The 13,033-nt window shown below is 46.0% G+C and overlaps 1 protein-coding gene across 1 annotated transcript in view; it reads left to right on the forward strand.

The window, feature by feature from the left end:
- Positions 1 to 5,613: 5,613 nt before the first annotated feature.
- Positions 5,614 to 13,033, forward strand: part of lgr4 (leucine-rich repeat containing G protein-coupled receptor 4) — a 70,147-nt gene continuing 62,727 nt past the window's right edge. Inside the window, exon 1 of the mRNA XM_088610990.1 lies at positions 5,614 to 6,677. Coding sequence (XP_088467116.1) covers positions 6,487 to 6,677 — 191 coding nt within the window. The 5' untranslated portion in view covers positions 5,614 to 6,486. The remainder of the gene's footprint in view (positions 6,678 to 13,033) is intronic.

The following is a 13,033-nucleotide window of genomic DNA, read 5'->3' on the forward strand; positions in this document are numbered from 1 at the left end:
GTCTTTACCAGAAGGCTTCCTCTGCTGGAACACTTGGCTCGCAGTACAGTGAAGGAAACGCAAGGTGTTTGTACATCATCGCCTGTGGAGGTACCAGCTGTTCAGGTAGCTGAAGGGAGGCCCTGTGCATTTTTGTAATCTTTTAATACTTAACCTAAGCCCGATAAGAACATAAAACTGGTTGCATATAAGAAGGCATTATGCTTAAAAAATTATAACCTACATTAGGTATTAGAGATGAGGCGTTTCCCCTAGCAGTCGCTGAGATTTTGTATAGGTTTTTGTAGTGCAATTCCAATATCTACCACAAGGTGGAGACACGTTTTTTTATTTACACCAGCACGTCGCTGCACTCCTGCACAGATAAAATTTCCTTCGGGATTTTATCTGTGCACTAGACGCAGGTGCACAACCTCTGTTCTGCATAAGATTTATAAGACTATAGGTTACAAACGAGAGGAGGACATCCGGCCTCCTCAACCTCAAGCTCTTTAATTGCTAGTAACTAAGGGATAAAAGGATCTCTTTTGCCCCTGCCTTGAAAGAACATGGCCAGGAAACTTGTTCCGGACTCCCACCACTTTTTGTGTAAAGGTCCTCCTGTTCTCAGTTCTGAACGCTCTTCCGCCCAGTTTCCACTCGCGTCTGGTTTGTGTTTCATTGTTGCTTCTGAAGTCCATCGGCTTGTGTTTAGCAATTCTCTGAGGATTTTGAACACCCGGGTCAAGTCTCGTCTTAGCCTCCTCAATTCAAAGCTAAAAATATATACGTAAATCTTTTATCAACTAGTACATCAGGCTAGGCACGACATAAGGCCAGGAATGTATCTCATTGATCTTCTCCCGAGAGATTCCAGAGCAGCAATATTCTGATTTGTAACTTCGCGACCAAAATTGCACAGAATATTCTAAATTAATTATTACTGGTGTATTTAGCATTTTATCATAATATCCATTGATTTTACTATTAACTCTATCCTAAAGTGTTTGATTTTCTTATTCTATTTATTGCTATTTGTAGCTAAATCACAGCCTTCTCATTTTGATTGTTTTGATCTTTTTGGCTACACATTTAGAGGCTATTTGACACATATGGTGCATTTGAAAAATAAAGCAAAAGTGATCACTTTATTGCGTTCTTTATTTCACTGATATTTAATGCTGGTTGAAATACGGAGCCGCTCTCCTGCTCTCCATTCAGTGTCACCACTAGGTGGCTGTGTTCTTCTATGTTTGAACTGCTAACGCTGCAAAAACCCGCGTCTTAATTGCTGTCAGTTGAAGGGACTGAACAAGGAAACTCGGACGCAGACTGTATACTGTTCACACGCTCACACACAGTCAGGTTTCCTAGAGAGCTACTGATGGGGTCTTCAAAGCAAGGTGTCCTCAGTGGGTCAAGTCTCAACTAGCTGCAGCTCATTAACCCGTGATCCGGGGCAAAAGGGTGGTGAAAGCAGCGCAGCTCAATACCGGCTGTGAGCTACCAAACATCCAGGAGATCTACTCAGCTAGATGTCTGAAGAAGGCCAGGTCCATTCTCAAGGACCCCAGTCTTCCCAGTCACAAACTGTTTTCCCTCCTATCATCCGGTAAACGGTACCGAAGCATTTGGTCCAAGTCCAACAGACTACAGAACAGCTTCTACCTCCAGGCAATAAGACTGCTAAATAAACAACCTGCAGCTCCTTTACCAATCACCTGTAACAGCTACATGGACACAGTTTTCACTGTATTCAGCATAACCACACTACTTGTATATATTGCACACACCATGGACACACAGCAGCTCGACTCATATTGAGTTTTATTCAATTTCTATGACATCTATTATTATGTAACCTCATTTTCATAACCTCAGGGTCGAGGTTTAGGGTCGAGGTAGCCCTTAACCTATCCCAGGGCTGGATGGCACTCTGGACAGCAGTCCAGGCCATTGCAGGACACGTACAGACAACTTGTCAGTGTGTCTTGGGGATGTTCCAGGAAGAAACTGGAACACCTGGAGGAAATCCACAGGCACTTGGGAACACACACACCCTATACAGAAGTTGCCCCAGGGCAGACTCAAACCCAAGAGGTTTGGAGCAGCAGCACTGATTGACCTGTCTTGCCTGCCTGCCTCTTGTCAATCAGTGATGAGCAAATGATACGGTATCATACTTCTTCGCTGTCTGATTTCTCTGAAATCTGCCTGGCTTCAAAGCGGCTGTGTTACACACACAGAAACCCACAAACCACACCAATAGAACAAGTGAATGTTACATAAAAAAGAAATATTCATCTGTGTTAACAGACAACATCCCATACAAATTCATTTCACACCTCTCCTTCCCCAGGACCAGTACATTTACTCCCCCAACAGTTACACTATAGTTACACATTACTCCTTCAACGTTACACAATATCCACTGACAGCACCTGCCCATCAACCCATAGCTCTTTCCTGTGAGCTTGTGCGCCCATGGATATGACTGGGTTTGAGGAATTCCTCGTTTTGGTAGTTCAACATCGTCACATACAAATCCTGTGGAAGACACGTCCCACACACACAGCCCACAACCCAGACACAGTCCATCACTGGAGCACAGCTCCCCTCTGTTGCAGACAATTTTACAACTCGCCATCTCAGGAAGGCTGGGAGTATCGCTAAGGATACCAGGCATCCTGGTTTCTCCCTTTTCTCTCCCCTTCCCTCTGGGAAGTGTTGTAGGAGCATGAAGACACGAGACTTCTAGGTTCCGAGAGCTTTTTCCCCACAAGCTGTCGGATTACTGAACTCACACTGATGTTTTGTTGTTTACGTTGTATGTTATTTAAGATAGATAGATACTTTATTGATCCCGTGAGGGAAATTGCAGTGCAACAGCAGCTTAACACAGACAACACAGCCACAGTGTAACGAATGATACAATAATAATAATAGTACAATACATACAATACAATCCGTACAGTGAGGGGTGCACTAAGGGAGTTACTCACAGTCTGGACACACAAAGAACAAACTAGAACAGAACAGTACACAGAAAAATCATATTGCACATATGAATATAAATATAGATGTAATATAGATATAAATATAAATGTGTTGCATTTATATATTGCCCAAAAAACGGTTGTAAACGGGAAAAGAAAGAGAACAGATGTGGCAGTAGATGTGTAGATGCCTTCAGTCCAGAAACAGGTCCCTGTCAGTGTGGCCTCTGCCCAGACGCAAGGTGGATGCGTTGTACAGTCTGATGGCAGAAGGCCAGAATGACCTCCTGTAGAACTTGTTGTTCTTGAGGCTGCTGTTCTGTGTTTATGTTGTTGGTGATTCCATGAATGTCTTGGTATTGGAGCATGCATGCAAATAAGCACTTCATTGCACTGGTGCCTATGACAATAAACTGAACTGAATTGAAGGTGCATTATTGGAGTTTCATACGGGACATTGAAACCCGTCAGCCCGGTCTGATCCATGAGGTCTACAGTGTTCCTCAAGGATTTTTTTAAAGAGATCCTTTAACATTTGTAAGGCCTGAATGAATGCATACCGTTTCCTTAATCATTTACCTCGGTGCACCCTGGATAGAGAATTACAAGGGTTTTTTACTGAATTTCCTTGGCAACAGCTCCTTGCCCAAGACTGTTCCTCGAGCCACTCCTTCAAGTCCCAAAATGCGAAACAGAAACTATTTCCCGAAAATCATGCCCCGATGCTCTTTCTATAAATCTTTCTCTACTGTTCTGGAAATCATTTGTCCGTGGGCATTCACAGTAAGAAACACGTTCTCTGTCCCTCTCGTGGAGGTGTGATTTGGGATCTTTAAAGCCTGCGGTAATCCAGTGGACTTCAGAATGGGTTCAATATGAGAATCCACTGGGCCCTAAACGGCACTGTGTGTAGCTCTCAAGATCTTTTGCTCCTCCGTGCTGGGAAACTCTAATGCCTGACTCCCAGTATGCCTCTAGGAGGTTTTCTCTTCTCTAAATTGTCCACTGGGAGGTGCACTGTCCTTCGCGAAGAGATGGGGAGTGTGGTTTCAATATGAACCCGTGTTTCAGGTGGGTCTGTGGCAGACGGGCGGTAGGGAAGCATCTGTTCAGCACACATTCCTGCTGGGCTCTCCCCAGACACGTGAACATCTCTTTATATACCGGAAGAGCTTGTTTTCAACACCATGTGCACAATCGCCCAAACCTCCTCTTCCCCCACCTTGAACAGATCATGAGGAAGGTGTCGCGCAGGAGAAGACCTTGTGATCAACCTTCTTCACGTCACTCCAACCGATCAAAAGAGCTCCTCGCGTCCCTCTCTTGCACGATCCGGTGGATTTGGCTTCAGTAAAACTGCCGGGCTACTTGTTCCAGACACCCACCACCCTTTGTGTAAAGAGGTGCCCCGTTTTCTTTTTTTGACTCAGAGCTGAACTGGGGGGAGTCTGTCAGGTCTTTCCCAAGACCTTCCTGTCTGAAGCACAGCAAGAACTCATCAAAGGAAAGTCCCTTTTACCTTAGACTTAGGAGCACATAGGCAGAGAGGAAGAGAAAACACTAATGATACAGCAGGGTGCTACATTTTAATTGTTTTTCCCCTCAAAACATATATATTTGTGTGTGCCACCTGGGAATGAAGAAAACTGTGTGACTATACTGGCAAAAGAAAATAAAATGCTATTCTAATGAGCACGGTTTAATTCAAAACTACACACCTTGGTCACTACAAATGCTATTTGGAAAAAAATGTATGAATAGGTCTATGTATAGGCTGATACAGCTATTTGCAAAGCAAATATATTTCACTCTCTTTCATTTCCTATTACAAGATTGAAGTGACGATGCAAATCTGCTCCGGATGATACTAATTTATGACCTGTTTATGTTCTTTTTTACCATTGTTTTTCATTGTCTTTTGGTGCATGCAAATTTGGGGATCTACTTAATAGCAGAACAGGGTAGTAGAGCACTATATTTTATATCATGGACTTTGAACAAAACCCATAGTACTTACAACGCGTAAATACATGTAAATGAAGAGAAAGATAAATAGCATCGTAAATTGACCCACTAAAAGCTTTAGTGGAAAGAGGAGTCCCCTCAGGAGAGATCGGATTTAGCCTGGCCGGCCGGCGATCTCTCGGACTGAGTGCTGCACGTAAGAGGCAAAAACAAACGTTTAACCGGAGCGTGGTCTTCAAGCAGAGTGAGGACTTGTTCGTTTTTGCTAGTTTGTCGCCAGCGAATGCTGGCTGCCTCGACTTACTGTAATCCGTGTTGCCGTTTTTGACAGCTCTCGCACTCGGCGCTGTTTTTTACGATGCCGGTCCCGCAGAAACCGACACAGCCTGCGCATCTCGTCTCCGCTACCGGCTCGGCTTGAGACTGAAGTTGTGGACAAGTGCGAATGCGCTTCTACCGCATGTGTAGATGGGCGCTAAAAACACTAAAAAAAAAAGATTCCCAGGTATGAACAGCAGCAGGCGCTTTTTCCTTCGGACACAGAAACTCCTTGGGCCACCCTGCTTTTAACCTGCAGGTCATCCCCAAAAACACAGACCTCACTGTGCGCCGTTCAAACCTTCCCCGCTCAGAGCCGGCCAGCGTCCTAAATCCCTCCTCCCCCGGTTCAAAGCGAGCCAGACAGGCCTCCTTATCGCGTCTGCTCAATGTGGTGGAGTTGTCTTTGCATATTAATAGCCGTTCCGTCAGATTTTGCCAATAAGTCATGGCAGTGGTTCATTAATATGTAGGTTTGCATTTACATATTCAGGACGTCGTGTAGCCCTGCTTCCCCGCGGGGGAGAGTGAGTGAGAGAGAGAGACAGAGGCTGCCGCTGAGCTCGCTGTAACGCTGGTGCTGTGGGCAAGATCAGACGCGAGGAATGGCTGAAATCTGACTTCTGTTTTCCCCGGGAATCAAAACACGGGGGACGCAGAGGACTAGAATACACACGGAACGATTTTTGTTTCCCCGTTTGTGAGGTTTTCTTTTTGGAGGGAGGTTAAATCGAGAAAAGCAACCAAGTCCAACAAGGAGAAGACCCGAGTCTCTGTGGATTAATGGGACGGAATCCGAAAGAGGGATAGAGGTGTTGATCTGTTTACTGCGGTGCAGGGTCTGGTACTCCCGTACAACCCCCGATGTGGAATTAAACTGGACTAGTAAATACGGGGGTCTTCGGAATTATAATCGATCGGTTTCTTTTCTTTTTTTTAAAAACCACGGAATACACCGAGCCAGCCCCCAAAGTTGGATTATGCGTTGGTTTTGTATACATTGCAACCTGGGGAGTAGTTTACCTTTACCCGCAAATCAATGATTGATTACAAAACTCATGCATTGATCCGTTTCACGGCACTGCAACTGGGACGGTATCGCTACGCAGGATAAGTGTGAGGTTTTTTTTTCTTATTGGGTTTTTTTAAAAAAAACAACAACAACAAAAGAACGAAAACCCCAACATTTGACGGGAGCTGGCCGGCGCCAACTAGCAAAAGTGCCAAGATGAAGTTGTGGGCTGCGCGGATCTCGTACGCCGGCTGGTTTCTGATCTGTGGGCTTGCCGCCGGACAAGGCGAGTCCTCGCCGGCTCCTTGCCCGACGCCGTGCCGCTGCGACGGGGATGGAGGAGCCGACTGCTCCGGGAAGGGACTCCCAGCCGTGCCGGCCGGGCTGAGCGCCTTCACCTACTATCTGTAAGTGTGGCTGTGCGCGCCTGTGCACCGAGGACTCGTCTCGGCTCGGATTTACCGTGTCGGTGGTTTCGCAACTGGAGTATTTTTCCCCCCGTCTCCCCCGCCTGCGTGGTACCACCAGCGCGGTGGTCAGCGGTTAGCGGGCATGGTCACGAAAATAACTGGTCGCGGAGAGCTGGTAGCAACAGTGTCGGGATTGTAGCTGGGGTTGAGAAAGTGGCCAACAACAGCCGCTGCCTGCCGTCGTGCGTATTTATTTCTTGTAAAGGTAGCTCGGCGTGTCAGAACAGTTCTCTTCTGAACGCTCAGGGCCACCATTTTTAAATTGATTTTTTTTTTGTTGAAATGATCGCGGCCGCTCTTCCGCGGGTGCACAGGAGGGAAAGCAGTCTATTTACCAGCCCGCAGCTGTGCGTTTCTCAGAGCGATGGTGAAAGTTGTCCCCCCGAAAGCGGGCAGCTTCTGCGGCCACGTGACGCGCAGCGCCTTAATTTGGAAAATAATCGTTAAGGAAATTCACTGCGGTCGGTAAATTGGGCTGCCGTCGAGGTGGACGTTTTGCTCTTGCAATTAGCGATGCAAAGTGTGCTTAGCGGCATTTTGGTTTGGCGTGCGTGAAATGTAATGCACTTCAAATGACAAGTTCCATTTTTTTTAACCTAAAGTAGGCACTAGCAGTGTTTTGGGCTTTGAAGTGAACGCCTGCTTTATTGCCGTCATGTTTGAACGGAATTGATCCCGCGAATATTTGATTATAATAATCGCGCTAGACTCCCCCCCGCCGGCGTGCGAATTCAGGTGAAGAACTCGTTGAATCGCCGCTCTTAAAACAAGTCCGCACCACTTATTTTTCAGTGTCACGCCTGATGTTGCATATATATGAAAAACGTGCGTTTTCTATGTTTTGGGGGGCAGAAACAAATGAATACCAGTCGGTGAACACCTGTCGAAATCCCTTCAGAAACATGCCACGCTAACGGGGGCATACTTGAAAACGCACGCTGTGGAAAATCAAGTTGCTGTTCTGATGCGCGATACTTCGGGCTCTTTTTTTATCATCTGTACTGCGCCAAAAGAGAACCTGACTAAGCGTGAGCAATTTCGTTCACCTTCCCCCTTTCCATAAACCTAGGTAGGTGACTCACAGACCCGAGGATCTGGTAATTAACATGCATTCCCTTCTCCAATCCGCACCGCCGATTGCACAATGTTGCAAGTTAATTATATACTTTGAATCGCTGGGCTTGGGAGTTTCGACAGGAGATACACTTGGGAAGCTCGTGGAGTTCAGCAAATCCAGTTTAATCACCGCTGCCGCACTAGCCAATTGTGACATTCGTGGAAGGGGGAAACAGTTTTTACCTGGCCGAATTCCCAAACGGTAATTAAAATGTACACACTCTTGGCAGTAGAAACCATTACCACCGGTTCACGTAAAATCATGAACTACACACGTCACTACTGCACAACTGAGAAGTGTACTGCGCGGTTTGTGTTTAAACACAGGCCAATAACTGCACACGCACAGCGAAGTATACATTTCATGTCATGTAACGGCGCATTCATTCAGACGTGAAGTGAGCTGAGTGGTTGATTTAAGGCACGGAGTTTGCCGAAGATCGTTACGCATTCTTGATTTTCATTCTCTTAGATTGTGGGTCTGGTTTTATTTATTTATTTTTATTTTTATTGTCATGCACAGCATAACGGGGGGTGGGGGTGGGGACGTTCAGTGCATGGTAGTAAAGTATAAAAGTTTCCACTCAACGAGCTTCTTGGGGATGCATGCTTATGGGAGTGTACTCATTTCGATTTGTGGACCTGATACTGAAAGGACTCTTGTTATGCCAACTCTATAAAAGGTAACAAAGGAAAGGAGGCGTTTTGTCCCCTCTACGTGGTTTGGTTGCTAGTAGCTCATTTATCCAAGGATCGTATCCCGCTGGTTCTTGAAAGAAGCCAGAATATCCACTCATCATCCATATGGATGGATAGGTTGTTCCCGCCTCCTGCCACTCTTGGTGTAAAGACGAGTCTCCTGTTCTCGGTTCGAAGTGCAATTTCCCCCTGGTTTCTGTTGCCATCCCGTGGCTCAATGCCTTTGAGGACTCTGAATACTTGAATTGAGTCCCCTTGTAGTCTTCACTATTCAAGACTAAAAGAGTCAATTCTTTTCGCCTGTCAATATAGGACATTCCTCTGAGCCTAGGAGCGTATCCGGTTTCTCTTCTCAGTGTTGATTCCGGAGCAGCAGTATCTCTTGTAACACACTGACCAAGGCTGTACTCAGTATTCTAAATGAGGTCCTGCTAAGTGCATTGTGCAATTTTTACATAATATCCTTTTATGTATATATAAATATTTTTTCTAGTTCTTGAAGGGGGGGGGGAGAATCTGGGTGAACATTTTTTTTTTTTTTGATGTTGAAAGAATCCCCAAATGATCTCTTTTGTCTGACACACCTTCACTGGCTGGACTTCAGATGTAACTTGCATGCAGTCATTTCTGAATGGGCCAGTGCACACAGCATGTTTCAATTTACATGGCTGATAGATCACTCACTGAACTCCAGGGTGAATTGCGTGCATGCGACTGGGCTAGAAACCGATATCGTTTTCTGCTTTGCCCGGCGTGCTCGTTCTCTACGGTTCTTGTCAATTTGGAAGAGGTTTTGTCTCGAAAATTACCTTCATCTGTCGTGCTGCGATTTGTTTTTTCTCTACACACAGATGAAGCTGCCATTCAGCGGAAGAAGAACAGAACCATACTGTAAACTGCGCTGTGAAGGGCATCAAGTGGTGTTGTGATGGCTTCCAGCGTTGCTACTGTACGGAGCTGAGCTGTGGAACAGTTTCAGATTTGTACCTGGCAGTGTGCAGTATGTGGTTTGCTTTGTGTTTGCCTAGTGAGGTAGATAAACAGTGTTTAACTAGCTGAGTTCCTTGCTGTTGTTGCTGGTTTTTCCCCTCAGAAATCTCTGATAACATAGGCAGGCTGACGGGCAGAGAGGCTCAGACACTCTGTCCATCTCTTGAAATGCAACTTTGGCCAGTGGGCTCTTCTCAATAGGAGGTGTGTTGGCGTAAAAAGCTCATTTTTTCTTCAAGGAAGGAATAGGGCAGCGGTTGTTTTTACAATGTTGGCTGCCACCCTCTTCCCTGCCCCCCCCCACCAAACGCCAAGTCCTGCAAGAGGGAAAGAAGTTTCCTCGTGAGCTTTTCACCGATGTGTTGTGCAATGAAAACGCTCTAGATGGAGGAGGCAAACCTGTTGTGCAGAAGGAATGGTGCTCTTTTTACCTCTTGTGGCGCTGCAAGCTGAAATGCACTTTGACCTCCTGTGGCACTGGATGCTGAAATGCACTGTGGGCAGTCCCATGGCGCTCTGCTCTCATCGGCAAGTAAGCCAGAGCAAGCTTCCTCTTGCCAAGGAAGGGTCAAGATCTGTGCTGACAAAGTGCCGTTGGGTTTATGGGAAGTTTTGAAGTCCTGCAGAGTTTTTACTGGGCGTGTCAAGCCACACTTAGGAAACCACTCCAATTTGTAATGTATTCCTTTATTGCTGCTGTGTTCTTCATTTCCTTCGTCACCGTCCCCCGCCTTCTGTCCACGTCCAGATTTGAAAGTGCCCCCCTGGGTTTTCAGCTTGTTGGGCCCCTGCTCTAATTTGCTCGCCCGCTGTGGCGTTTTGATTGCGGAGGGACCAGCGTGTGGCAGTCTGACTCCCAACACCCAGCTTGGGGCAGAACATTTGAGGTTGAACCCGATCAGAGCCGTTCAGGGATTCCAGAAGAACTGGAAGCTTGCATGACGTCACGAGGCTGAAGCCAAAATTAAAGGGGAACTGCAGCACTATTTGTATATTTCGGGGTTAAAAAGAATCAGCATTCATGAGTGCACTTCAAACCACGATGAAAGTAAAATATGCCCAGTAACTTGTAAAACCTCCAATTTACATCACAAAATAGATGAAATTGCCAGGTAAGTGTAGCATCATAATCTGCTATTCAGAATGAGGCAATAAGACTTCCAATGAGGTGAAGCTGCCCTATTACGCTGTAAACATGCAGGCTTGTGAATACATCTGCTCTAATCTTTCTCTCGACATTGTGGTGGTTTTGCTGATAAATGGAACTTATTTGTTAACCCAGAACATGTCGGGACAGTTCTGCACAACCTGTGCTTATTCACTTGTCCATCACAGTACATCAGTCGTCACAGTGACTAGTGAGCAGGAAGGGCTGCTTCACATCACAATTCTCGTGAACTCTCGCCCTCGCCCGTGGTGAGAAACCGCGGGAGATTTGCGACAATATGGCGGGACTTTCACAAAGTTCATGGTTTTGTGCTTAATTTGAAATTAGTCAAGTTTTTCCCGGTCGTCAATGAATTTGTTTCTACTGAGCTATAATAACTGGTCGGAGAAATTGGCCTCTTTTTAAAAAAACAGGCGCACGACTTGGGACCCGATGTGGAACCCCAGAGCATGCATGCAGACAGGCTAGCACTTTGGCTCATTAAGAGAGGGCTGGGAGTCCCCCAGATAGCAATCATGTACTTGAAAAAAGAGTAACATGTCATTCTGAATAATTGCTGTTTCGTAGTGCTGTCGCTTTGCGTTACTTACAGGCACAAAAGCCTTTTTGATTACCAGCATGCTATCACAAAGCCCTGACAACAGTTTTGGAAAACAGGTAAATGCCCTGAAGTGATTGTTATTTTTAGGAGCTTGGCATGCGTGTGCCCTGTTCTGGCTGCTCTCTGAAAACATGCAGGGGGGAGGAAAGATGTTTTGAAAGAGAACGGGCCCCTTTGCTGAAGTCTGCAATGCCTTCACAGCAGCGTTCTGAATCCAGCTAGCTATCCGTCTGTACATTCGTTTATGGTACCGGAAATGAAAAGGTGGAGCACAGGTCTGAAAATCCCAAGATTTCAGCACCAAAACGTTGGCCTTTTTTGTGTTAGGAAGGTTCCAGTGTTCGGCGATTGTGCGTTAATTTAGCAGCAACTGTAATTCTGTGTGCTACATCTGGGCGCTAAAGAGGAATTCCTACACTGGCTGTCAACTTTTTTTAACCGGAGTTCTTTGGTTGATTTTCCCTGAAGTGTCCTCTGGTATCCCCTCCCCCCCCAGCTGCCCCACACAAACACACACCCCACCCCCGTGGTCCTGTGTGTTTCTTCTGTACGCCTCAGTAGATACCCGGGACCCTGACCTGTCGTCCCCCTGCAGGGTGTGATGGCTGCAGCCTGACATTCAGAGGCCTTGTCGCCCAGAAACCATATGGAACCTTTCTCTGCGTCTGCGTCCGCCTTCGTCCATCTTCTCTCCACCAGCTTGGACAGCGGAGAGGGGTGTTGTTCTCGTCCCTTGGTTGTCGGGGTGATTTGAGGGCCAGCTGTACACAGACAGGCCCAGAGGTATTTTGGAGGGACGGAGGTGAATGTGTCACACTGTTAGGAGCTCTCATGAACAAGCAGTGAACTTAACCCCCCCCTCCCCCCCCCCCCAACGTTGGATGAGCATGGACACAACACGATGGGGGCTGCCATCCCCCCCATCTTTTCCCCTGCAGTGCACCTGCAGCTGGGATAAACATGAAGTATAGGCTGTAAACTGACCTGCAAGAAGTGCGTCTCCTTTTTTCTGTGTCAGTGGTGCACCGTGTCACAGAAAGGTGACTTTGGGAATGGAAAAGGTTTTAAAAGATCACCTTAATAAAAGGGTAAAAAAAAAAAAGAAAGATCCATTCTTTCTGTCCGTGTCAGGATTTAAAAGTGCCCCCTGGGTTGTCTGCTTATGTTCTTATTCCATACCTTGTAGAGATTGTGTTTAAAATATAAATCAGAGAACTGCAAAAGCAGTAAAAAAACAGCTACTTGTGAGTGGAAATTATATTTTTGTTCCGTTCTTGTTTAAAGTTATGGCCTATATTTGTTGCCATTGTTATAATAGTCTGTTGAAAAGGAGATTAATCCGTTTTTATTTATACAGGCAGTGTTCATGACTGTTCATGTTCTGTCTTTTGTTGTTTTGTGCTGCTGGTTTAAGAGAATACAAAGGAGGGGACGTTTTAATGCAACACCGAGTTTGTTCAGGTTCCGACGCTGTTAGGGCACAGAAATGCTGAAGATTTCTGCTGGAGTCTGGTCATTTTTTAAAAAATTCTGGCTTGAGCCTTGAAGCTATTGTACAGTCTGTATGTGTTTAGTCAACTTTTCTGTGGTATGTTAATGTTTGATGGTTCTGTAAATGCATCTTTAGCTCTTGGGAAGAGCAGAACACACGGGAGTTGATTCAGGGACATGCCAACACACCAGTGTTCGATAACCTTACCGGCAGCCAAGTCAGTCAAT

The sequence above is a fragment of the Lepisosteus platostomus genome, chromosome 18 (assembly GCF_059453375.1).
Source record: "Lepisosteus platostomus isolate fLepPlt1 chromosome 18, fLepPlt1.hap1, whole genome shotgun sequence".
In the NCBI taxonomy this organism is placed as follows: domain Eukaryota; kingdom Metazoa; phylum Chordata; class Actinopteri; order Semionotiformes; family Lepisosteidae; genus Lepisosteus; species Lepisosteus platostomus.